The 27,476-nt window shown below is 42.6% G+C and overlaps 1 protein-coding gene across 1 annotated transcript in view; it reads right to left on the bottom strand.

The window, feature by feature from the left end:
* The window catches only part of EIF2B3 (eukaryotic translation initiation factor 2B subunit gamma), a 122,207-nt gene that overhangs the window by 37,659 nt on the left and 57,072 nt on the right, over nucleotides 1-27,476 (bottom strand). Inside the window, exon 6 of the mRNA XM_049774842.1 lies at nucleotides 16,179-16,268. Coding sequence (XP_049630799.1) covers nucleotides 16,179-16,268 — 90 coding nt within the window. The remainder of the gene's footprint in view (nucleotides 1-16,178; nucleotides 16,269-27,476) is intronic.

The following is a 27,476-nucleotide window of genomic DNA, read 5'->3' as shown; positions in this document are numbered from 1 at the left end:
ATACTTATCGAGCATCTAGTACTGCTACTCGCTATGTTGGGTCTTATACTGGCATCAAACAATTCATGATCTTGGGGATGTATAGCTTAGCAATATAGAACATGTCTTATACTATGAAGCTCTGGTTTTAGTCCCTAGCAAAGGAGAGTGGGTGGAAGTATGGGAAGAATTTACATCCAGAAAACAGTAGCCAAGGGCTGGAGTGATATTACAGTGGGTAGGGCACTTGTCTTCCATGCAGCTGGCCTGGGTTCCATCCCTGGCACCCCATATGGTGATCCATGAGCACAGAGCCTGGAGTAAGCCTTAAGTGTAACCCCAAATAAAAACAAACAGGGGGGCCCGGAGAGATAGCACAGCGGCGTTTGCCTTGCAAGCAGCCGATTCAGGACCAAAGGTGGTTGGTTCAAATCCCAGTGTCCCATATGGTCCCCGGTGCCTGCCAGGAGCTATTTCTGAGCAGAGAGCCAGGAGTAACCCCTGAGCATTGCCGGGTGTGGCCCAAAAACAAAAACAAAAACAAAAAAAAAAACGGGGCCAGAGTGGTGAAACAAGCAGTAAGGGTCTGCTTTGCACGTGCTTACCTAGGACAGACCGATTCAATTCGATGGGTTCAATCCCCTAGTGTCCCATATGGTCCCCCAAGTCAGAAGCGACTTCTGAGCGTGTAACAATGAATGAACATCACTGGATGTGGTCCAAAAACCAACCAACCAACCAACCAAACAAACAAACAAAAAAAAAAAAAGCAAAAAATAAGAGCTAACATCCTAACTATGAATTTAAGGAGGACAGAAAGTGATAATGGTCAGATTAGCAAAAGGACTGAGTCAAGGCAGCCTTCTGTGGCATCTAGAGAGTCAGGTCTGAGAGGCCAGTGATAGTGTCTAAGCAGAACAGTGACATGACCTATTTTACTGCTTTAATTCTGGTAGAATAGAAATGGGCTTGGAATAAGAAAATGAAGAGAAAAATAAAAATAGGGAGGCCAGTTACAAAACAGAGATCAGATAATGTGGCCAAAGAGAAGAGTTAATGTATAAGCAGCTCCTGTAAGCTCACTGTTGCTACATACTTCCTAACCCTCCTGTACCCCTCATTCAAAGAAGCTCTGCAGGCTGACACAAGACCACACAGATGGAGAGTAGGTGGGAAGGCAAGAGAGAGGGGGAAGCTGAGGAGGGTAAGCAAAATTATGAACCCTGGAGCTATACAGTTGACGGTCTTTGTCACTCTTAACGGATCAAGTTAAACATCTTTGAAAAATTCTGTGTAAGCTGGAAGCTCTTGTATTTAATTTCAATGTGATTTTTCTCCTGATTCTTTGATGAAGATAAAAAATTTCCATATGAATACAAAGAATGAAACGACACTTACTCTTAGCTTTTTTCTCCCCTTTTTAATGTGCCAACCCAGTGTGGGTAGCGAATGTTCCTTGGCCCCCTCTGGTGGAAAACAAGTCAGTTCCCTTTGAAGAAGTGACAAAGCATGGACAGCTGGGGGATTTCAGAGCCATGATATTTACATTATGGGCGAAACAGAACTGTCACTGAAAAGGCAAGCAGACAAGCCTTGGCAAATAGCCCCTTTAGCAGAGCCCCCAAGATCTGACAGCCATCTGAAGAGGGGATGTGAAGTCCTTTGGCCAGGCCCCACCCACCTCTGGGGCCTCAGTCTTAGGCCGGTTCCCATATTGCAGTTAGTTTAATAGCCTAATGGAGGACAAAAATGCTCTTCTTTCTAGTCAAAATAGAGGCAGTTCAAAACTGGCTAAGGAAGTGGAACACATCCGGGAATAATTGTGACATCCTGACCTGAGGGTTAAAGACTATAGTTGGGTCTAGTGCCTAGCCAACCTCACATTCTTCCCTCTTAAATACAACCTTTCTGGAAACATCTGCCTTGTCAAAGTATAAGTTTCTACAAAATAAGAAATTACAGGGATGGGCCTGGAGAGAGAGCACAGCGGCATTTGCCTTGCAAGCAGCTGATCCAGGACCAAAGGTGGTTGGTTCGAATCCCGGTGTCCCATATGGTCCCCCGTGCCTGCCAGGAGCTATTTCTGAGCAGACAGCCAGGAGTAACCCCTGAGCACCGCCGGGTGCAGCCCAAAAACAAAAAAAAAAAAAAAAAGAAATTACAGGGAGCTGGTGAGATAGTGCAATGTAAAAGGTGCTTGCCTTGAAGCCCACTGATCCCGGTTTGATCCCTGGCACCCCATATGATCCTCCAAGCCTGCCAGGAGTGATTCCTGCAAGCAGAGCTAGGAGTAAGTCCTGTGCATTATTGGGTGTGACCCTCCCCCAAATAATTAAAAGGAAAACAATAATTTTGAGTACTAGCTATAAACAATCTCACCAAATTAAAAAGACAAAATAATTGCTACCAAGACGACAAGGTATGATCAAGGAGATAGTTCAAAGGGCTATAGCACTTGCCTGGGATACACAAATCCTGAATTTGGTCCTTGGCACCACATGGTCCCCAGAGCACCTCTGGGGTGACCCTGGTGACCCCCAACACTGGAAAGAAATAGACTAAAATGTTCTATTAAATAAACAAGGTAGTAGATAGGAGTAATAATTTTTCCCTTTTTTGGGAGGTAGGTGGCCATAGGTTACATGCTCATGGGTTACTCCTGGCTCTGTGCTTAGGAATCACTCCTGGTAGCTTCAGCAGACCATATGGGATGCCGAGGATCAAACCCAGGTTGGCCCCATGCAAGGCAAATGCCCTACTTGCTATGCTATTGCTCTGGGCCCCCTAAGGGCAATACTTTCTTTTGAGAATTTTTGTAATTTCTCAACACAAGCCATTCTTCTCTTTCTGTAAACACTCTTTTTCTTTCCTTTTTTTTGGGGGGGGGGCGGGTGTTGGTTGAATGGATAGGGTTCATCTGGTGATCCTCTAGGCTTGCTCTGCCTCTGTACTCAGGCATCACTCCTGATGGTTTTGGAGAACCATATGGAATGCCAAGGATTGAATCCAGGTTAGCTATATGCAAGGCAAGCAATCTACCCACAATACTATTGTTCTGGCCTCTCAATGCATTCTCTTGATCTATTCATATTAATGTTACTTTTTCTTCTAAAATATCTGGTATTTTTTAGGATTTTTCTTTTCAGTTATTCATTTTGTTGTTTGTTTGTTTTTAGTTTTTGGGTCAAACCCAGCAGTGCTCAGGGGTTATTCCTGGCTCTATGCTCAGAAATCGCTCCTGGCAGACTTGGGGGACCATATGGGATGCCGGGATTCAAACTACCATCCTTCTGCATGCAAGGCAAATGCCCTATCTTCATGCTATCTCTCTGGCCCTCAGTTATCCTTTATTCCTTGTTTTTCATCTCCTTAGGACAGGTCATCAAATGATGACTTCTTTTTTTTTTTTTTTTTTGTGGTTTTTGGGTCACACCCGGCAGTGCTCAGGGGTTACTCCTGGCTCCATGCTCAGAAATTGCTCCTGGCAGGCACGGGGGACCATATGGGACGCCGGGATTCGAACCGATGACCTTCTGCATGAAAGGCAAACGCCTTACCTCCATGCTATCTCTCTGGCCCCAAATGATGACTTCTTTTATATTTTCCACATATAGATCTCTAACAAAGACCTCTTTCTCCATTACATTTGGGAGAGGGGGGGTTTGGGCCATACCCAGTGACGATCAGGGTTTACTCCTGGCTCTGCACTCAGAAATCACTCTTGGCAGTCTCAGGGGATCATATGGGAGGCTGGAGATCAAATCTGGTGGGTTGGATGAGTGCAAGGCAAACCCCTTACCTACTGTGCTATTGTACAGGCCCCTCCATTACTTTTATTTCATATTTTCAACTGCCTAATGAATCCCTTCATTGAGAGAAGACTCATCTTAAGTCTATGGTTAAGACTGACCCCATCTTCTTTCCAAAGCTCCTTCTACCAACACTGGTTATCTTGCTTAATGAGATGAAGATTCATCTAGCCACCTGAGCTAGAAACCTGATCACCTTCTTGACACTTCCTTCTTCCTCAACTGCTCACATATTGCCATTCACTGCTTATTCTCTTAAATTTATTAACTGTCACCTTCTCTCCATGTCTACAACCAACAATTCCGAGCCAATGTCACAAATTGCCTGCATTCTAACAACTGCTTTCAATTAGCTTGTCTCCCCAAGTCTTTATCTCTTGAAACCTATCCTTCATATTGTAGACAGAAACTTTTTGTTTGTTTGTTTGTTTTTTTGGTTTTTGGGTCACACCCAGCAGCACTCAGGGATTACTCCTGGCTCTATGCTCAAAAATCGCCCCTAGCAGGCGCAGGGGACCATATGGGATGCCGGGATTCGAACCATCGTCCTTCTGCATGAAAAGCAAACGCCTTGCCTCCACACTACCGCTCCGGCTCAACAGAAACTATTTTTTTTGGGGGGAGGGTCCTCCAGAGGCATTCCAAGCTTATTACTGGGAGTCATAGAAGTGCTTAAAGGGCCCTTCTAGGGCTGGGGATCAAACAGGCTTCCAGCACGCAAAGCATGTGCATTAGCCCTTTGAGTTCTATCCCTGGCTCCAGAAAACTCTTTTTATTTTTTTTTTTTTTTTTTTGGTTTTTGGGCCACACCCGGTGACGCTCAGGGGTTACTCCTGGCTATGCGCTCAGAAGTCGCTCCTGGCTTGGGGGACCATATGGGGCGCCGGGGGATCGAACCGCGGTCCGTCTCCTAGGCTAGCGCAGGTAAGGCAGGCACCTTACCTCGAGCGCCACCGCCCGGCCCCAGAAAACTCTTTTTAAAGTACAATCTGATCAAGAATCTTCCTTTAATCTACAAAACATATTATAGGCACAATAATATTTTTTATTTTGGGCCACATCTGATAATGCTCAGTGGTTACTCTTGGCTCTGCACTCAGGGATCATTACTGACAATGATCAAGGATGTTAGGATCAAACCCAGGTTGCCATGTGCAAGGCAAGCTCCCTATGCACTATACTATCACTCTAGCATAGTGACTTTTTTAAAGCACAAACGTTTTTGGAGGGGAGGGGCTACACTCAGTGATGTTTTGGGGCCAGTGATGCTTGGGGAACATACAATGGTACAGGCCTCCCACATGCAAAGCAAGGATTCCAGTCTTTTGACTATCACTCTGACTATAAAATACAAATTTTATCTCCTTTAACATTTTTTTGTTTTGTTTTTGGTCACACCCAGCAGCACTCAGGGTTTACTACTGGCTCTACTCTCAGAAATTGCTCCTGATAGGCTCGGGGACCATACAGGATGTTGGGGATTGAACCTGGGTCTGTCCCAGATCAGCTGCATACAAGGCAAACACCCTATCACTGTGCTATCATTCTGCCCCCCCTTTAATATTTAATGTTCAGGATAAAGGGTTACATTTGTGTTGAAAGATATGGTTATGTCCTGGGATGAAGTAGAACAACTTCTGGAAATCTGGTAATCTTCTTTTGGTGGGGGGCATGGGAAGGAGAGAAAAAAGGGCATTTAGGCCATATTTGTCAGTGCTTGGGGGTTGCTCCCAGTAGTGCTGGGGGAATCATGCCATGTAGTGGATTGAAGTGGCATCAACCACAAGCAAGGCAAGCACCTTAATCCCTGTACTATGTCACCAGCCCCAGCGTTCTAGTTCTTGATCTAAACAGTAGTTGCAAGAGCATGTTCATACAGGGGCCGGAGAGATAGTATAGCATGTAGCTGAAATGGGTTTGATCCCTACCACTGTATGTGGTACTGCCAGAAGTAATCTCTGAGTACAGAGCCAGAAGCAGTCCTGAGCACAGCTGGATGTGTGGCCTAAAAACAAAACTAAACAAACAACAACAGCAAAAACCAGTGTATGGTCAAGCATTCACAGAGTATGTTAACTGTGACAATTCACTGAGCTTCAAGATTATTCTTCCTAGAAGCTATATATATATATACAAACACACATATTGGGTTGTTGATCCATGTTATATGTGCGTCCTATTCTAAGAAATCTAGATTGGAAGATGAATGGCTCAAAGCACTGGAGTGCATACTTTACATGCAGGAGCACCATTTTATTTATTTTTGGGCCATACCTGGCTGTGCTCTGGGGTCACTCCTGGCAGGATTTGGGGGACCCTATATGGTGTCAGAGATGTAACCCAGGTTGGTCATATACAAAGTACGTGCCAAGTACTATTGAGGAGCTCTGGGTTGGTTTGATCTCCAACACTGCATGGCCCCCCTGAAAAATGCTGGAACAGACAGACCTCCAGTATCACTGAGTGTGAGCCCCCAAAACCAAAATATATGATCTTATTTTTAATTTAATTATTTTGTTTTTCAGGCCACATTGGTTGTGTCAGGGGTTTATTCCTGGCTCTGTACTCAGGGTTTACTCCTGGTGGGTGTGAGGGACCATATAGAGTGCTGGGAATTATATCCAGGTTGGCCATGTGCAAGGCAAGCACCTTAAATGTTGTACTATCACTCTGGACCCTGATCAAGGCTTAGAAACTGTAATGCTCTTGCTTATATTTATATAGCTTTCATTGTTAGCAGAAATGTAATTTATTCCACACCTATCCAAAAGTCATAATTTTTCCCACTATGACATATTGAGTAGCAGCCTATGTTTACTACAATCACAGTGCTTCATAATCTTCTACTTATCATTTCCACCAACAAACATGTACTCACTGCTAAATATTTGCTTGAATAAATGAATCAGTGCATGCTAAATGATTATAGTCTCTCTGAGATAGACAGATGGCAATGATTAATTTTTCTGATTTTTAGATGTTTTTCTTCATTTGGCAATATTGTAAATATTGTAAATTTACTTATTAGTATTATCCTAGCGTTGAAAATCCAGCATTTTGAAAAAAAAAAAAAACATGCTGATATTTTTAGCATTTTGCCTTGAAGATTAAGCCTTCTTCATGGCTACAAGGGCCCAGGAAAGCCTAAAGTGTCCATGGCACATGAAAAAAATTAGCTAACTTTTGTACTTTGTCTCTATCTCTGTAGGCAAATCAAAAAAGAATTGCTTATGGGGCCGGAGAGGTGGCGCTAGAGGTAAGATGTCTGCCTTGCAAGCGCTAGCCAAGGAAAGACTGCGGTTCGATCTCCCGGCATCCCATATGGTCCCCCCAAGCCTGGGGCAATTTCTGAGCGCTTAGCCAGGAGTAACCCCTGAGCATCAAACGGGTGTGGCCCCCCAAAAACAAAACAAAAACATAAAAAAAAAAAAAAGACTTGCTTGGAGGGTAAGGGTTTGGATCAGAGTGATAGTACAGCAGGTAGGGCACTTGCCTTGCATGTGGCTGAACCAGGTTGGATCCCTTGGTTCCCCCACAAGAATGATCAGGCGTGATTCCTGAGTACAAAGCCAGAAATAACTTCTGAACATAACAGGATATGGTCCCCAAACAAAAAAGAAACAAAACAAAAAACCCGAACCAAACCAAAGTGAACAAACAAACAAACAAACAAAACAAAACTAACCAACAACAAAGGGCTAGAGGGCATACTAGGCATGCAGGGAACCTGGTTCAATCCCTTGCACTTCATGGTCCTCTAAACACTGGAACAACCTCCATGTACTGCTGTGGGTGATACAGAAACAATTTCAATTTAAAAAGTGAAATTTCTCTAAATGTCTTCCACTTCAAGTTATTCCTTCAAGAATTTAGTTTGGAAAGTGATAGAACACAAAACCTACTTTAATAGGACCTGGAACTAAATTCTGCAGAGCCAAATACTAAAGGCTTGGTTTGCTCACCTCTTCTCTCAGCAGAACAATAATTGGGAAGAAAAGTGATGCTGAGTTAACCCTATGCTTTGTTTTCAGGCTTTTCTTATGCCTTCAAAGGAAACAGATATAATCTGGAACAGTAAACAGAAAATTATTTTAGATTAAAAGGCACTGACTTTAAAGCTGAGAATTTGATAGGTAGGATGTTTGCACATGGCCCACCTGGGTTCTAAGCACTATCAGAAGTGATCCTAAGCAAAGGGCTAGGAGTAAGCCCTGAGTACTTCCCAGATGTGGTCTAAAAATCAAACCCAAAACAAATAAAAAGTGGGGGAGAAAATCCAGAAAAGATACAAGTACATAAAATTTAATAGGTGTATATAATAACTAAAGATCATATAAAATCAGAAGAGAGAATGATTTATTGTATTGGGTGGTTATAAGTCTAAAATATTATAATAGCAAAAAATAGGGATAATTATTTAAAAGTGGTAGAAAGAAAAATATGAGATGCTTCTTCAAGGAGTTAACATTGTTTTGTTTTGGGGGGCCACACTGGTGAAACTGAGGGGTTACTCCTGGCTATATGCTCAGAAATCGCTCCTGGCTTGAGGGACCATATGGGATGCCAGGGATCAAACCCAGGTCCGTCCTGGGCAGCAATATGCAAGGCAAACGCCTTACCACTGTACTATCACTCTGGCCCAGGAGTTAACATTCTTGGCAAATTTTAGCAGATAAGTGTTAGAGAGAGGTGAAAACTACAAGGACATGGACCAAGCAGTATACTTATAGAAATTTTTTTTGCCACTTGTTTTATATATATTGGTTGCTTGCTTTTGAGTAATATCCTACATGGAGCTCAGTGCTTATTCCTGGCTCTGTGCTCAGGGGTTACTGCTGGTGGTGCTATGAAGGCAATATGTAGAGTTCTGAGGATCAAACTGGCAAACTGGGGTAGGCCACATGTAAGGCAAATGCCTTAATCCCAAAACTATCTCTGCTACCATCATACCAGATTTTAAGCCCTCTTTAAAAAGGTTATCTTCACTATCATAGTCTGCCTATTGCCCCACTGAAGGCAGAGAAAGTTTATTTGGAGAGACTTTATTTACTTAGATTTTTTTGGGGTGTTGAGATTTTTTTGGTGGTGTTGAGAGCTTATTCCTGGCTCTGTACTCAGGGATCATTCCTGAAGGGTGTGGGGACCATATGAGGTACCAGGGATTGAATCTGGGTCATCCACATTCAAGACAAGTGTACTACCCACTGTACTATCTCTCCTGTCCCATGGGAACCCATGTTTAAGCTAATGTTAAGTACCGTAGTATGATGTACTGCTAGGTCTCTATCCCTTCCCTAATAACCAGTGACTTCCAAACATCCCAAAAATCAAAGTGAATCCATAAGTAAGGTCTCAAAGGAGAGCACCCTTACTTGGCCTTGGTAGCATCTGAATTTTTAACTTTGTTTATTGATTGATTAGTTTTTGGGCCACACCCAGCATCGCTCAGGGGTTACTCCTGGCTCTTCGCTCAGAAATCGCCTAGGCTGGGGGACCATATGGGATGCCAGGAATCAAACAGGGTCCCTCCTGGGTGGGCTGCATGCAAGGCAAACGCCCTACCACTGTGCTATCTCTCTGGCCCCAAGCACCTGCATTTTCAGATGTCAGCATACAACTACCAAGTAACAGAGCCAGTCAGAAGACGTACAAGTCATATATTCTTGGGGGGGGGGGTTCTCAGCCACACCCAGTGATGCTCAGGGATTACTCTTGGCTTGGCACTCAGGAATTACTCCTGGCAGGCTCAGGGGACCATCTGGGGTGGTGCATATTGAACCTAGCAGCTATGTGCAAGGCAAGATGCACTATTACTTTAGCTCCAAATTTTGTTATTTAAGTGACAGATTTATCATGCTATCTCTAGGACACTTAAAGACAAGAAGTCTAATATGTTTTGTCATCAGATGGTTTCTAAAGTAAACATTAAGAAACTAGCTTCCTCCTGCTTGTTTCTTAGGGCAGTACGTAGTCCTTTATCTTTAACTCTGCTTTCTTTTTTTTTTTTTTTTTTTTTTTGGTTTTTGGTTTTTGGGCCACACCCGGTGACGCTCAGGGGTTACTCCTGGCTATGTGCTCAGAAGTCGCTCCTGGCTTGGGGGACCATATGGGATGCCGGGGGATCGAACCGCGGTCCGTCCAAGGCTAGCGCAGGTAAGGCAGGCACCTTACCTCTAGCGCCACCGCCCGGCCCCAACTCTGCTTTCTTAAGTTATCCCCTGGCTCTTATTTCAGTCTGATTTTTGGATGATACCAGTAGTGGTGGTGGTGAAGAAGAGTTTATATCCAGGACCATGATGGGGGCCCTACTACTAGTGCTCATGCTGGGGACTCCCATTGGCAAAGCCCTTTGAGCATTCTCCCTAGTTCCTTATACAGGCTTTCTAACCAGTCCGTAACTTAATTCTGCGTAGGATTCTAATCCTGTATTGGGTCTAACATTGTACATAGCTACCTATCTCCAATTCCTGGTTTTTTTTTTGTTTTTGTTTTTGTTTTTTTTTTTTTGGGGTCACACCCGGGCGTGCTCAGCAGTTACTCCTGGCTCTGCGCTCAGAAATCACCCCTGGCAGGCATGGGGGACCATATGGGATGCCGGGATTCAAACTACGGTTGGTCCTGGGTCGGCGACTTATAAGGCAAACGCCCTACCACTGTGCTATCTCTCCAGCCCCTCCAATTCCTGTTTTGTTTTATTGATTTTGTTTCAGTGACCAGAACTGAACCTAGACTTCATACATGAAAGACAAATGCTCTACCACTGGGTCACATTGCCCAGTTCCTTCCTATCTCTAATTCCTGGCTTCCTGTACATTCTTCTGTAGCTAGGACTAGGAAGTTATGATTGCTCTGTTTTCATAGATGCAGGTAACTATGTGATGTCTTTTGAATGTTGTCAATTATCAGTTCATTAACAATGACTCATTTTTTGGGGGTGTTGACTGTGTGATAGTGAGCAAATGGTTTTTCAATCTAATTTTGCTTCTCTTTTTAAAAAAATTGTGGAGTTAAAATCAAACCCTATGCCTCTGAGAGGTAAGGCATGTGTTCTAAAACTGAGCCCTACCAGTTTCTTCTCTACATGTTGCCCCCACCAGCCTGTTCAATTCCATTTTTCTATAACATTAGTACTTTTTTTTTTATTTGGTTTTTGGGTCACATCTGGCAGTGCTCAGGGGTTACTCCTGGCTCTATGCTCAGAAATCACTCCTGGCAGGGTTGGAGGACCATATGGGATACCGGGATTTGAACCACCATCCTTCTGCATAATAGGTAAACATCCTACCTCCATGCTATCTCTCTGGTTCCACACTAATACTATTTTAACTACCATATTTTCTGGCATATAAGATGACTTTTGAAACAGAAAAAAGTCAACCGAAAAATCGGGGGTCATCTTATACGCCGAGTATATCCCAAAAAATGTTTCAATATGTGCTAAACGAAAATTGTCTGAATATTGCCACAAAACAAATTTTCCAACTCGGTCCTGCACCAATCACTGCCAGGCTGCTCGGACCGCCTCTCTAACTCAGCCAATCCAAGCAGGCTTTTGATGCATGCAAATTAGACAATGTTCTGTACCGAATCTACACTGTCAAAAGCCTGCTCAGATTGGCCAGAGTCAGAGAGGACGTCTATTACAGTATAACCTTTGGACATTTGCTTGTTGTGATTGGCTCACTGTGGAAGATACAGTTGCAGTACAGGAGCATTCTGTCTTATACAGCAAATATAGGCCTAAACCTATGTTTTAATTGTAAAATTAGGGGGTCGTCTTATACAGAAAATACGGTAGGAATAAAAGTATCTCATGGGGCTGGAGCAATAGCACAGTGGGTAGGGTATTTGCCTTGCACACAACTGACCTAGGTTTGATCCCTGGCATCCCATATGATCCCCCAAGCCTGCCAGGAATAATCTCTGAGCATTTCTGGGTGTGGCCCCCAAATAAAACAAAAACAAACAAAAAGAATATCTATCCAACACCACTGTAATTTGTCCTATTGCACTCTTAGGTTTTTCCTAATATACTGAGTCCCAGATCCTAACTACTATATCTATCATGAGGGAGTTACTAGTATTTGGAAATTAATTTTCAACATCTCCAATTTTCATTGACCCATATGGTCCCCCAACTCTGCCAGGAGTGATTCCTAAGCACAGAGCCAGGAGTGGGCCCTGAGGTCTGCTAAGTGTAGCTCAAAAACAAATAAACAAAACAAAAAAGAAAGCGATGTTTGTTTTTTTTTAACAGATCTTGAGAAGGGGAGGCAGGTTTGAGCTGATGAGCTGTTATCATTCTCAGCTGCACAGATCTAGGAAAGTCCCATTGGCAGTTTTTGGCCAGGAGCCAGAGAATCACTAAATTTAGGCTTTTCCTCTAGGCATTTGCTAGTTACAGGAATGGCTAAATGGTTCTATTCAAATGAGCTACAACAGCCAACCAGGTGGACACCACTTTTAGTGCAAAACTGTATATCCAGCTCCCCAAAGCTACAATACTATTTGATAGTATTAGGAAACATCGTTAGCTTTTTTTTTTTTTTCCTTTCCCTTCCCCAGCTTTTTTTTTTAAAGTGTAACAAAATGACATTTAGGCATTTGTTTAAAAGATAAAAATATGTTTTTTTTTTTTTTTTTTTTTGGTTTTTGGGCCACACCCTGTGACGCTCAGGGGTTACTCCTGGCTATGCGCTCAGAAGTTGCTCCTGGCTTCTTGGGGGACCATATGGGACGCCGGGGGATCGAACCTCGGTCCGTCCTAGGCTAGCGCAGGCAAGGCAGGCACCTTACCTCCAGCGCCACCGCCCGGCCCCTAAAAATATGTTTTATGTAACATGATATTTTGAATGTTTATACCTGCTGCATAATATTATCTATCATTTTTTCAATTCTAAAAACAAAAAGGATAACAATATACAAGTGCAGTAGCCATGTTGGACTGGGCCAACTCCATAGACTCATTCTTTTCTCAAACAAGATGTAAACCCAGCTGTGAAAGATTATGGCTACACTGGCCCAGGCAGTACAAAGCTGGCCATCTCAGGAGGAGAGAGTGGGCCAAGCCCCCCGCCCTGCTGAAGCCTTGCTGTCTCCATCACCTAGAATCATTTTCTCTTCTACCTCATCACTAACCCTCTACAATTCCCTGCAGGGATACTGATCTGACCACACATATTTCAGGTACTCTGGGTGTTCAGGTACTCTGGATATCACTAGGGCTTTTTTGGAGCAAGTGTGGGCATCCTTCCCCATTTCTCCCTTCTTCCGAGAAAGTCTTGCAACTTTAACCACGCCCAAAAATGCAGTTGCCATGTTTGAGATGGGCCTTCTTTCAGGAGGCCCTGCAGCAGAGTATATGCCCCTAAAATTTGTAGCATCATAGCTTTGAATTTCTAAACAGCTTCATTTATTTGATGCTGTCATCTCTAAAGGAATATCATAATTTAACAGACAAGAGCTTACTAAACCTTCTGCCACTGATTAATGACTTCATTGTTAATAGAATAATTTTCATAAATAAACTTTTTTTTTTTTTTTTTTTTTGGTTTTTGGGTCACACCCGGCAGCACTCAGGGGTTACTTCTTCACTCTACGCTCAGAAATCGCTCCTGGCAGGCTCGGGAGACCATATGGGATGCTGGGATTTGAACCACCATCCCTCTGCATGCAAGGCCTTACCTCCATGCTATCTCTCTGGCCCCATAAATGAACTTTCTACTGTACTTTTTCTCTCTTCCTTCCTTTCTTCTCCTCTCCCCTCCTCCCTTCCATTTTTCTTTCCAATTTTCACTAACTGTCTTACTTAAATGGAAACAAATGTATTATGATTAACTATGCCAACTATGTGATGCATTTTCTTTAAAGTAAAAATAAAGTAAAAATATTGGGCCAGGGCCCGGAGAGATAGCACAGCAGTGTTTGCCTTGCAAGCAGCCGATCCAGGACCAAAGGTGGTTGGTTCGAATCCCGGTGTCCCATATGGTCCCCCGTGCCTGCCAGGGGCTATTTCTGAGCAGACAGCCAGGAGTAACCCCTGAGCCCCGCCGGGTGTGGCCCAAAAACCAAAAAAAAAAAAAAAAAAATATATATATATATATATATAGGGCCATGGGGCCGGTGAGGTGACGCTAGAGGTAAGGTATCTGCCTTGCAAGTGCTAGCCAAGGAAGGACCGTGGTTTGATCCCCTGGCATCCCATATGGTTCCCCCAAGCCATGGACAATTTCTGAGCGATTAGCCAGGAGTAACTCCTGAGCATCAAATGGGTGTGGCCTTCCCAAAAACAAAACAAAACAAAAAAAATATTGGGCCAGAGAGACATTACAAGGTAAGGTGTTTGCTGTGATCCTGATGTGGGGTGCCAGGAATTCAACACAGGACATCTGTGTAAAAAGCAAGCACTTTGTACTGTCTCTCTGGCCCTGAGAAATAAAATATTATTTTGGGGGGACCACACTGGCTTACTCCTGGCTTTGCATTCAGTAAATACTCCTGACAATGCTTGGGGACTATATCAGATGCCAGGGATCAAACTTGGGTCTACCATGGACAAGCCCCTACCTGCTGTACTATCTCTTCCTCCCCATAAAATAAAAAAAAAAAAAAAAAACTTTAATATCCAACAGTTACCTTCATTTTTGAAACTGAATTGTTTAAACTGGCAACTAAAAGAAGAAATGATTAGTTATAGACACTAATCTTGGGAAAAAAATTTTAATTGGGGGCCGGCGAGGTGGCTCTAGAGGTAAGGCGTCTGCGTTGCAAGCGCTAGCCAAGGATCAGGACCGCGGTTCGATCCCCCGGTGTCCCATATGGTCCCCCCAAGCCAGGGGCAATTTCTGGGCGCTTAGCCAGGAGTAACCCCTGAGCATCAAACAGGTGTGGCCGAAAAGCCAAAAAAAAAATTTTTTTTTTAATTAAGGACCTACAGAGCTTATGATTTAAGTTCCATGAAATCAGGGCCCATTGTGCTTATTTACCCTATAATTCATCTACAAAACACCTGTCTCATAGGAGGTTTTCAATTTTTATTTATTGAGTGAAAAGATAAAATTGGGATTTAATGGGGAGCAGAGTAATAGTGTCCTGTGGGGGGAAGACTTCTCGAAAAAGAGAAACATGCCTGGCACATATTCTGTTGCTCACAACACAGCCTGGGATATGTACTTGCTCTCCTGCCTGGCACATATTCTGTTGCTCACAACACAGCCTGGGATATGTACTTGCTCTCCTTACATTTATTTGTCAAATGCGCTACCTCCATGCTATTTCTCTGGCCCCTTATTTGAATAAAACTAATTCACTTCACTACACACACACACACACACACACACACACACACACACACACACACACACACACAAAAACATCTCCTTCGAAAGCAAATTATTTGTTTTGCTAATGGTTCTATGTTTCTTGTAGGGAAGAATTAAAAGAAATATACTGAATACAAAATAATAACTCTCTTAATATTCTGCATCTACATCTCCAAGTTCATCAAAGGTAGGATTAATATTTGGGGCCACACCTGGTGGTGCTTGTTGTACCATATGTGGTACCAGGATCTGAACCACTGTTGTGGCCACAGTCACAAATATTATTGCTCTGACTCTGAGGTGAATTTCTTTTCTAGAATTAGAGTCAAATGTTTTTTTCCCCATCTCCTGTTGGGTAAGTTACTAAGAGGGCTTCTGTATAGTAAAAGTGCCTAGGGGAAGACACTTGCATATAAACAAACAGCAAGAGAGTTTACAAGTTTCTTTGTAGAAAGAAAGCAAAATGTGTAGAAAGAGGTTTTACATACACACACACACATGCACGCAAGCGCGTGCATTGCTTGTTTAATACTGACTTCCTCAGATATAAGCAGGGTATCTGTGGTGCAGATGAAGTATAATAATATGCAGTGAATATTTCATATCCAAAAGATGGTGTTCTCTCTCTCTCTCTCTCTCTCTCTCTCTCTCTCTCTCTCTCTCTCTCTCTCTCTCTGTTTTTGGGCCATACCAGGTGATACTCAGGGATTCATCCTAACTCTGCACACTCAGAAATCACTCTTAGAAGGTTTGGAGACCATATGGGATGCCAGGAATCAAACCCAGGTTGCCTATGTGCAAGGCAAATGCCCTATCCATGGTGCTATTGCTCTAGCCCCTCGATTCTCTCTTAAATACATTTTTCTCTTCAATCGCATTTCTCCAAGTAAACTTCTTTCAATAAAAACTACTTTGCTTCACTAAAAATCAACAGCAACAATAAACCCCAAAACAACTGTGTTATTTATATAAACAGATTATCTACCATAACCAACGCTTCACACCATTAGCCAGGTCACAAGTAGCTTGTTTAGCATGGCTGGTTTGATTCTACCTCCCTCTTTCTTACTTGTTTTCCATCAGGAAGTCCACCACGTATTTTTTCAGGCAGTAGAGATGGGCATCCACAAGGCCAGTGTGAAAACGTATTCTAGGGTGCCTGTGGAGAAAGAGAGAAGAGGCTTATAGTCAGGTAACACAGGTTCAATCTTACAATTAGGTAGTAAGCATATTCAAATGGTGGAGAGATCACTCAAGGGGCTGGAGCACATGCTTTGCATGTGGGAGGTATGGGTTCAATCTTCAGCACCACATATGGTCTGAACACCAGCAGGATTGATTGTCCAAGGGACAGGCCAGGAGTAGACTCTGAGCACTGTCAGGTATGGGGACCCCCCCCCCAAAGCTGTGGGGCTAGAGAGACAGTAAAGTGGATAGGGTGCTTGCCCTGGACATGGCCAACCTGGTACCCCATTTTAAGCCCCTCTTGGTGTGATTCTGGAGTGCAAAGTCAGGAGCAAGACTTGAGTGAGTCCCTCTCACCCCAATAAAAGATCTTATATAGCCCCTGTATTATACTCAGGGCCAGAGTGCTAGTACAGTGGGTAGAACATTTGGCCCAGGTTCAATCTCCAGTGTCCCAGGTCCTTGCCAGGAATAATTCTTGCATGCAGAGCCAGGAGTAACCCCTGAGCATCGATAGGTGTAAAACAAAACAAACAAACAAACCAACCCCTGTCCTCTACAAGTCTTTATAATTAAAAGACATTAAAACAAGACTGATAAGTCATCAAAACACTGACAAACTACCCTCTAACTATCCAACCTTATACCCGAGTTTTTGTAATGATGATTAATATTTTCCTCCTGTTTCTACTTGAAGTTCTACTTCCACAGACCTTACTTTTATTATATGGGGAGCATATCTAGAGGTATTCAAGGGCTACTCCAGGCTGTGCTCAGGGGACCATATGGGATGCTGGGGATTGAACCCAGACTGGCCACATGTAATCAAGTGCCTTAATCACCCTGGTTGCAGATCTTTTTCTTTGGGGGAAATGAGGAACATACTGAGTGCTCAGGGATTTAATTGTTTCTTAGTCATTCCTGTAAGTGCTCAAGAGACCATCTGTGGTGCTGGGGTTTGAGTCCAGCCTAGCTACATGCAAGACAAGTGCCTTAACCACTGTATTATCTCTATGACCCCTATCGGTCATAATTTAGTCATATTTTCCTCTAAAATTTAACATATATTACTATATTTTCTTAGAAGATGAAATACATTTATTTTTTTTTAATGGTTTTTGGGTCACACCCGGCAGCGCTCAGGGGTTACTCCTGGCTCTATGCTCAGAAATCGCTCCTGGCAGGCGCCATATGGGATGCCGGGATTTGAACCACTGTCCTTCTGCACCTAAGGCAAACACCTTACCGCTGTGCTATGTCTCTGGCCCCTGAAATGCATTTCTATAAATGCTTTCTAACTTCCAATTTTTATTCATCCATCCAGATTTTTTCAGACATGCTCCCTCTAGGAAATCTTCACGGACAATCCAAGTTTGTGTTCCCACACATTTGTCCACTTAAAACATTTTTTTTCCCTCTTAGGCCACACTGTCACTGCTCCTAGCTCTGCACTCAGTATTTACTCAGGAAAGCATATGGGATGCTGGGGATGTAAGGCAAATGTCCTACCCATCTACTTCTTCTCCAGTCACTTGGTATCCACTTATAGTTACATCCCTGGTTACAGTAAAACACAGCCTATTTACTTGTCTTTTTTTTTTTTTTTTTTTTCTTCCGTTTTTGGGCCACACCTAGTGAAACTCAAGTGTTACTCCTGGCTCTGTGCTCAGAAATCGCTCCTGGCTTGAGGGACCATATGGGACACTGGGGGATCGAATTGCGACCTGTCCTAGGATAGTGATTGCAAGGCAAACACCTTACCGCTTATGCCACTGCTCTGGCCCCATATTTCTTTTCCATTAGACTAAATTCCCTGAAGGCATATATTTACTTTCCTGGTCATAGCACTCAGCAGTGTACCTGTTACAAAGTAAAAGCTTAATAAAATAATGAATTATGCACTTTCCTAGTTACTGTTAAGTCTGACATTTGTGGATTCACTGTAAGGAATTATATGCAAGGACAGAGAGATAGTACAAAGATTAATTCACTTGCCTAGAATGTGGAAAAGGCTGTGACCCTGGTTTGACTTCTGACATTGCATAGGTTCCCCTGAGTACTGGCAGGCATGGCTCCTGAATACACAGATAGGTGTGACCCCCAAAGAAAAAAAATAATATGCAGGGACTGTGGACATGGCTCAAAGGATTAGACTACATATTTTGCATGCAGGAGTTCTGGGTTCAATTCTAGGACATGGGAGTGGCCCAGAGCACTATGTAAAGAGCAGGCCTAAATCACCTCCAGATGTGGCCTCAAATCAGAGAAACAACAGAAAGAAATCTCATGCTAATAACATCCAAGATTGTTGTGTTCGATAAAAAGTGAAAGCTGAGGATAAGGAAGGGAGGAGTAAGAGATGGAATAACAGAGATCCACTCATAGTTGCCAGGTTGTTATCTTCTGCTCTGGGTCACTGGAAGACTTTGCTTTAACTGACTTAAGGGATTTTCTTTTGTTTGTTTTGTTTTTAGTGTTGGAGATGGAACCTCAGGTTTCTTATATACAAAACATACACTCTACCATCTATCACCACCACCACCATCACCACAAAAAGGAGAAAAAAACAAAACAAAACAAAAAAATGCACTCTCGGGGCCAGAGAGATAAAATGTTGATAGGGCATTTGCCTTGCAAGCAGGACGGTGGTTCAAATCCCGGCATCCCATATGGTTTCCTGAGTCTGCCAGGAGCGATTTCTGAGCATAGAGCCAGGAGAAACACCTGAGCACTGCCAGGTGTGACCCCTCCCCCCAAGAACAAAACAAAACAAAACAAAACATGCACTCTACCATTCAATCTCATTGTTAAATCCCTAAAGTTTTTGCTTTTGCCACATCTGGCTTTGCACTCAGGAATTATTCCTGACACTGTTCAAGGGAGCATATGGGATACTAGGGACCCGATCAGATTAGTTGCCTACAAAACAAGTGCCTTACCTGCTGTACTATATCTTGGGCCCCAGATTAAAATTTAAAGTAAAATTATTTTCATGCATTCCAGATACTTGAGAATAACTTATCAAAAATTAAGATGCTCTTGGGCTTTGGCTTCTGATCTTTGGGGAGTAGGAAGAACAAAATATTTTCAGAGACACACAGCAGAGTTTGACATGGACTTCAACATCTACAATACATATCAAGTGTTATTAAAATTTACAGATGTATGCAGCCCTGGCTGCACTCAGGGCTTACTTCTGGCTCTGGATTCAGGGTTCACTCCTGTCAAGGTCTGGGGACTGTATGTGTTGCTGGAAATCAAACTCAGGTCTGATAAATGCAAGGAAAGCAAGCACCCTACCTGCTGTACTATAGTTCTGGCTCAGGCATCAATGATTACATACAAAGAAGACAAAGAAAAAAAGAAGGTACTTTCCATTTCTAATTTTTTTGAGATTTTTGAGTTTTATGAACATTCTCAGGAAATAGAACTTTCCAAATATGACTGTGGTTATCGTGTAGTGCCAAGATTTCATTTCAAGTTCAAATGCAATCACCTCCCTTGATTTAGCAAATCTGGAAGGGTACAGTCTCTTATTTGGTTCCTCAATTTACAAGTTCTTTGAGTCAACTCAAAAGACATCACCTACAGAGCCAGGGAAACAGCCAAAAAGGACTAAAAGCTGGAAAACTACCCAATTGTCCAAGAACAGAAAACTAAAATTAAGATTTTTTTTTTAAAAAAGAGGAGGGGCTGAAATGCTTGGCATGTGAGAGGTCTAGGTTTAATCCCTGGTACCTCATAGTCCCCTGAGTAACACAGAAGCAACCTCTACTTAAAGATTTTATATATTGGAGCCGGGAAGGTGGCGCTAGAGGTAAGGTGTCTGCCTTGCAAGTGCTAGTGTAGGACGGACTGCGGTTCGATCGCCCAGTGTCCATATGGTCCCCCCAAGCCAGGGGCGATTTCTGAGTGCATAGCCAGGAGTAACCCCTGAGCATCAAATGGGTGTGCCCCCCCCCAAAAAAAAGGCAACCTCTAAGCAAATGCTGGTAGCAGTATTCGAACACTATTGAGTGTTCAAATATACTACCTATGTTATTTAATACTCACAAGTACCTTATCATAAGGTAGATATATTACTTTCATTTTAGAGTCAAGATCTTGACTTTGTATAGGGAAGAAAGAACTAATTTAAAGGTCCAAAACATCATCTTTTTTTTTTGGGGGGGTCACACCCCGCATCGCTCAGGGGTTACTCCTGGCTCTATGCTCAGAAATCACTCCTGGCAGGCTCGGGGGACCATATGGGATGCCGGTATTCAAACCACTGTCCTTCTGCATGCAAGGCAAACACCCTACCTCCATGCTATCTCTCTGGCCTACCAATTTGATCTTGATACTGTCCCATACAATGAGAACTTGTAGTTGAGTAGTATTTCACTGTGAATTTAGACTATACCCCAGTGTAATAAGCACCATCCAGGGCTGGGAAGAACATGACCAAAAGGAAAGAGAATTTTGCTCTTTTTGTTTGTTTTTGAGCCACCTGCTAGTACTCAGGACATATAATCAGAAATGGTTCTATATTTAAGAATGCTTATACATTTATTTATTTATTTATTTATTTATTTATTTATTTGTTTATTTATTTTTGAGTCATACCCAGCAGCACTCAGAGGTTACTCCTGGCTCTACACTCAGAAATCGCTCCTGGCAGGCTCGGGGTACCATATGGGATGCTGGGATTCGGACCACCATCCTTCTGCATCTAAGGTAAATGCTGTGCTATCTCTCTGGCCCCACCACAACTACTTTCTTTAAAATGATATAATGGTATGTAGAAGGCAGTGGAAGTGGGGAGATTCCCTTCCAATTCTAAGTTCTTAGATCTCTGCTCCAGATATTTATTTGTCCATGTACAAAAGTACAGACCAACACAATTTTTTTTGTTTTTGTTTTTGTTTTTGGGCCACCCCAGTGGTGCTCAGTGGTTACTCCTGACTGTCTGCTCAGAAATAGCTCCTGGCAGTCACGGGGGACCATATGGGACACCGAAATTCGAACCTATCACCTTTGGTCCTGGATCGGCTGCTTGCAAGGCAAACACCGCTGTGCTATCTCTCCGGGCCCCACACAATTTATTTTTAACAGATCTATTAATATGTGGTTGCTCCACTAAAAAACCCTGCATGTATGTGATGGGTTTGAACCCATCAGTCAAGATACATCTGCCACCTCTGGAAGGGTCCTTCTTCTAAGCCTTTTGTGTTTTGTGATTTGGTTTTTGAACTTGAGCTCTACCCTCTTAAGGAAGTTTTAAGTACACAGTACAGTTCTGTGAACTGCAGGCTCAGGTCTAGGCTTCAGGTGTTTTAGGTCATGGGAACTTATAGCCACTAAACAGAGTAACTGCCATTCTTTCTGTTCTGTCCAGCCCCATTCTTTTTTTTTTTTTTTTTTTTTTTTTTTTGGTTTTTGGGCCACACCCAGCGGTGCTCAGGGGTTACTCCTGGCTGTCTGCTCAGAAATAGCTCCTGGCAGGCACGGGGGACCATATGGGACACTGGGATTCGAACCAACCACCTTAGGTCATGGATCAAATGCTTGCAAGGCAAATGCCGCTGTGCTATCTCTCTGGGCCCCCAGCCCCATTCTTGACTCTCTCTCTCTGAATTTGACTGTTTTGTATTTCAGACACCTTGTAGTATTGGGCCCCCTGTGCCTGCTTTTATATGTGTGTCCTGTCTTCCATGTTTGACATCATGGTGTCACATATGGCAACATTTGCATCTTCTCCAGGACTGTTATTACTCTCTTCTATGTGCTTAGAACATTTTATTTGTTTAATGGGTGGACATTGTTTCCACATCTTACAAATAATGTTTCTAATATTTAGTAACATTTTCAACATGGGACAGATTTATATACAAAGTCTAAGAAAAAAGAATGCCCAGAGGGGTGCCTGAGCAATAGTACAGTGGGGCCAGTATATGCCCAGTATATGCTGGCCTAGGTTCAATCTCTGATATCCCATATGGTCCACTGAGTGCAGAGTCAGGAATAATCCCTGAGCAATGCCAGGTGTGGCCCTAAAACACAAACAAAACAAAAAAGACTGCACAGAGGTTCTCAGGAAATAACAAGTTTAGTATAATAGATTTATGATGGTTACCAATAACCAACAATAAATAATATTTCTCCCAAACACTGCCATATTGGCAGTGCTCTAGGGGACATCTGTGGGGCCAAGAATTTGATTGGGGTCAGCTACAAGAAAGGCAAGCATCTTACCTCCTGGAATCTCTGGTCCTCTCCTAAACATTGGACAGAACCCAAGTCAGAACAGGGAAAGCGGGCCGGGCGGTGGCGCTGGAGGTAAGGTAAGCCTTACCTGCGCTAGCCTAGGAGACGGACCGCGGTTCGATCCCCCGGCGTCCCATATGGTCCCCCAAGCCAGGAGCGACTTCTGAGCACATAGCCAGGAGTAACCCCTGAGCATCACCGGGTGTGGCCCAAAAACCAAAAAAAAAAAAAAAAAAAAAGAACAGGGAAAGCATATTTTACAGTTATGAAGGCAGATATAGCAATAGACAGGACAATAGTAAAGATATGGAGGGAAGTCCTTAAAGTAATGATGTTTCCTTGAGTCTAGATTGGATGAAGAAAGAAATGATTGACAAAAAGCAGAAAATGTCAGTGACAGAAAGAGAAAGGGAGTATAGAAAATTAGTCTGACATGATAAAGGTAAAGATGAGTGATTAAACCTAAGTATTGGGCCGGAGCGGTGGCACAGAGTGGTAAGGCACCTGCCTTGCTGGAGCTAGCCTAGGACAGACAGCGGTTCGATCCCCCAGCATCCCATATGATTCCCCAAGCCAGGAGCGATTTCTGAGCACATAGCCAGGAGTAACCCCTGAGCGTCACCGGGCGTGGCCCAAAAAACAAAACCATAAGTCTTAATATTTTTTGGATTTTGGGTCACGTCTGGTGGTGCTTAGGATCTATTCCTGGCTCTGCACTCAGGAATCAGTTCTGGAGGGGGGGATGTTGGGAATCAAATCTGGGTTGACAGCATGCGAGGCAAATGTCCTATTTGCTATACTACTGCTTTGAAACAATTTTTATTTTTTTTATTTCTTTCTTATTTTTTGGGCCACATTCAGTGGTGCTCTGGGATTACTCTGGCTCTGCACTCAGAAATTACCACTGGCAGGCTGGGGGACCATATGCGATGCCGGGAGTTGAACCCAGGTCAGCTGTATGCAAGACTAACACCCCACCCACAGTGCTATCACTCCAGCTCCACAGTTTTATTTTGTTAAGGCATAATCATGGGCCAAAGCAACTGTTCAGTGGTAGAGCTTTTATCTTGCATGTATGATTTCTGGCACCACCAGGCAAAGAAAAAAAATGTCCACTTAGCCATGATGAATCAAAAATAGTTTCTGAAATCTCTTCTCTGTCTCTCTCTCTTTGCTCTCTGTCTCTCTCTCTTTGCTCTCTGTCTCTCTGTCTCTGTCTCTGTCTCTGTCTCTCTCTCTCGTAAATGTTTCTCTCAGTGCTCAGTGCTTACTCCTGGCTCTGAGCTTAAAAAAATCACTCTCATTGGGTCAGAGAGATAGCAGGGAGGTAAGGTGTTTGCCTTGCATGCAGAAGGACAGTGGTTTAAATCCTGGCATCCCATAAGTCACCGAGCCTGCCAGGAGTAATTTCTGAGCATAGAGCCAGGAATAACCTCTGAGCACTGCCAGAAGAAAACAAAACAAAACAAAATCACTCTTGACTGTGTTCAGGGGACCATATGGGATGCCAGGGATCAAGCCTGAATTGGCCCCATGCAAGGCAAACTCCCTATTTGCTATGCTATTGATTTGGCCCTCCAGGTATTTCTCTTAAGAAAATTAACAAACATCGTTGTTGGCAAAATATAATTGGTGAAATTAGGGCTCAATCTCCCAAGTACAAAGAAAAGCAACAAAATTGAAAGTGCGAAGAGCAAAAGGATGGTGGCAACAAGCCTATCCATGAAAAGTAGTAAAGTGATTTGTATTGCAGATGCCTGGAAATGATGAGAAATTCTCAGCATATAGCTTTTTGTTTTTGTTTTGTTTTTGGTCACACCAGGCAATGGTCAGGGGTTATTCCTGGCTCTGTACTCAGGAATTACTCTGTGGGAACTATATGGGATGCTTGGAATCAAACAGAGGTCAGCCACATGCAAGGCAAGCACCCAAGTGCTGTGCTATCTATCATTCCTATCCCAGCATACAGCTTTTTATCTACATAAATAGACAATTAGAAGATTATTTTTTTCTTCAGTCTGTAGTCAGCACCAAAGAAAAAGGGTCAGAGAGCAAATGGGGCTGAGCAAAGACTTCACATGTATAAAGCCTGGTTTGATCCACATGGTTCCCTGAACATCAATGGCAGCAAACCAGCTCTGAGTATGAACTGGGAGTAGATTCAAGAAATAATAAAGTTTTAAGGATACTAACATGAGGTCAATGTTTTATAAATAACTTGGCTTGGGCCAGAGTTGTAGGGGTGAAGTGAGCAGAGCTTGCCTTGCAATGACCAACCCACATTTGATCCCCTATATATGGGGATCCCCATAGTCTGCCAGAACCCCAAGTCTGCCAGAAATGATCTTGAGCAAAGAGCCCTAAACACTGCTGGGTGTGGTCCCAAAATAAATAAAATAAAGAAACTCACTAGGTCAGGAGAGACAGTACAGGGAACAGGAGATAAAATACATGTGTCAGGGCCGGACAGTGGCGCTAGAGGTAAGGTGCCTGCCTTGCCTGCACTAGCCTAGGACGGACCACGGTTCGATCCCCCGGCGTCCCTTATGGTCCCCCAAGCCAGGAGTGACTTCTGAGTGCATAGCCAGGAGTAACCCCTGAGTGTCACTGGGTGTGGCCCCAAAACCAAAATAAATAATTTAAAAAAAAAATACATGTCATTGATTGCAGCTGACTCAGGTTCAAATCTCTAGCACCACATAATATCCCCTGAGTACTTCCAGGAGTTACTCTTGCACACAGAGCCAGGAATAGCTCCTGAACACCAGTAGGTGTGACCCTCAAACTCTAGATAAGCAAATAAATAACACATTTATATAATTTTATAGAAATAAGAGTTAAAATATTTTTAAAAATTCAGGAATACAAATATTAGTGGCTATGCTGGACAGACATCTTGGAAAAGGTCCTTGATGCCAAATTCCTTTAGTTCCTCTGTTGCTTCCCCACAAACTGCAAATTAAAGAAATATTTTAGGAATTGCAGCTAGTTAACAGCAGTGGGATGCTAATTTAGATAAAGAACATTTCAAAACTTTCCATGCCATGGGGAAAAAAATCAAGTATAAATGCATTTCTCTTCATCTATAATAGCAAATATTTGAGGTTCTGATTTATATTCCTGTCTTCTAAAATATAAATGTCTAAAAATTTCAAGGCAAATGTGTGAATATTTTATTACATTTTAAAAGATGTCCCTTAGAAGCTCTCTTTTTTTTATATTTTTATTACCCTTCCAGTAAAAAGAAAAATTTTGACTAGTATTTAAAAGAAAACAACCTAACATTGGGGGAAAAGCTACATGATTTTCTTATTAAATATTTGGCACAAATGCCTTGTACTTATAAATTATTAAAAACACATGTATCTTAGATATAAAACAGGAATTTCAGTGCTGGTGGGGGTCTTAAAAGAATAACTAAGCCAATTTCAGCTGGGGAAATAATTTAAAGAAGAAAAGTGTTTGCTCAATATCACATTTGCCTCTAGAATATAGTCTGTGGACTTAGATTTTGAGTATCCTGCTCTTTCTACCAGCGACATATATTTCTACTATATATAATCTCACTCCAAGTCGATGTGTCAATTCAACATGTGGCAAAGATACTGTACTTTCTACAAATCCTTTAAGGCAGTAAGAATCTGGATCTCGAAGAAAAATGTTTATAAGTGGGTCAATCCAGGTTCGACCCCCACATCCCTTATGGTGCCTGAGCACCTCTAGGGACTCAGGTTCCTGAGTGCAGAGCCATGAGTAACCCCTGGGCATTGCCAGGTGTGGCCCCAAAATATAACAAAACAAAAACAAGAATCTAAGTCCACTGGAGGAAAGTTACTATTATTGCCTGCTGACTAAACAGCTTGTTGGTGAGACTGCCTCTGTGCCTGATCAAAACCGTCTATCCCAACCAATGTCTTGTATTATTGCACCTTCCAAGATTAAAGTGATAGTGGTCCAGTGAAACAGAATACACACTCTGTGGAATTAAGCAAACTTAAAAAGGGAAAAAAAAAAAATCCCTAATGGGGCCAGAGAGATAGCATGGTGGTAGGGCGTTTGCCTTGCATAAGAAGAATGGTGGTTCGAATCCCGGTATCCCATATGGTCCCCTGAGCCTGCCAGGTGCGATTTCTGAGCATAGAGCCAGGAGTAAACTCTGAGGGCTGCCTGGTGTGACCCAAAAACAAAAACAAAAAGGAGAAGCAATTGGATGTACATTTCATCACCACTGTCCTTTTCTTCCAGAAGTATGAAAGTAAGAAAGCTTTAAATAGAGGTTTCTAGCTTTCCTACAGACACCAATGCAGTCTGAAAAAAAAACAAAAAACAAAAAACTTTTGTTTGTCCAATAGAAAATAGTCCTCCACCTCTAGATATTCAACTTAAAGGAAAAAAAGATAGGAAGCACTGCATTCTCGTATTAAAAAAGTCCTTTAAAAATCTGAATCTAATTGCCTTTTTAAACCCACTATCTTATTGAGGCCAGAAGGAGTATAATGTCCCGGAGGGTCATATGAACAGAAAGAAGAACATTTTAATAGCTTATTTATCCAGCCAGCTGCATTATTAAAACTACACAGAAAGGACCTTGAATCACTGAGTGTAGATTACAAGTTGAAAAAAAATGGATGGAAAAAAAAAATCTGCAAATGGTGATAGTGTAATATACATGGAAGGCCCTAAAGATTCCACTAAAAAACTTGTAGAATAATAAACCAATATAGCAAATTAGCAAGCTACAAAATCAATACACAAAAATTATTTGTATTTAGCACAAATAATGAACTAGAGAAGATAAAATAAAGACTATTCCTGGGCTAGAATGATAGATAGCATAGTGGGTAGGACATTTGCCTTGCATGTGGCCGACCCAGGTTCTATCTCTGGCATCCCATATAGTCTCTCAAAGCCTGCCGGGAGTGATTTCTGAGCACAG

The sequence above is a fragment of the Suncus etruscus genome, chromosome 6 (genome assembly GCF_024139225.1).
Source record: "Suncus etruscus isolate mSunEtr1 chromosome 6, mSunEtr1.pri.cur, whole genome shotgun sequence".
Taxonomy (NCBI): Eukaryota; Metazoa; Chordata; class Mammalia; order Eulipotyphla; family Soricidae; genus Suncus; species Suncus etruscus.
The sequence above is the reverse complement of the archived record's forward strand: the minus strand, read 5'-3'. Positions and strand labels throughout refer to the sequence as shown.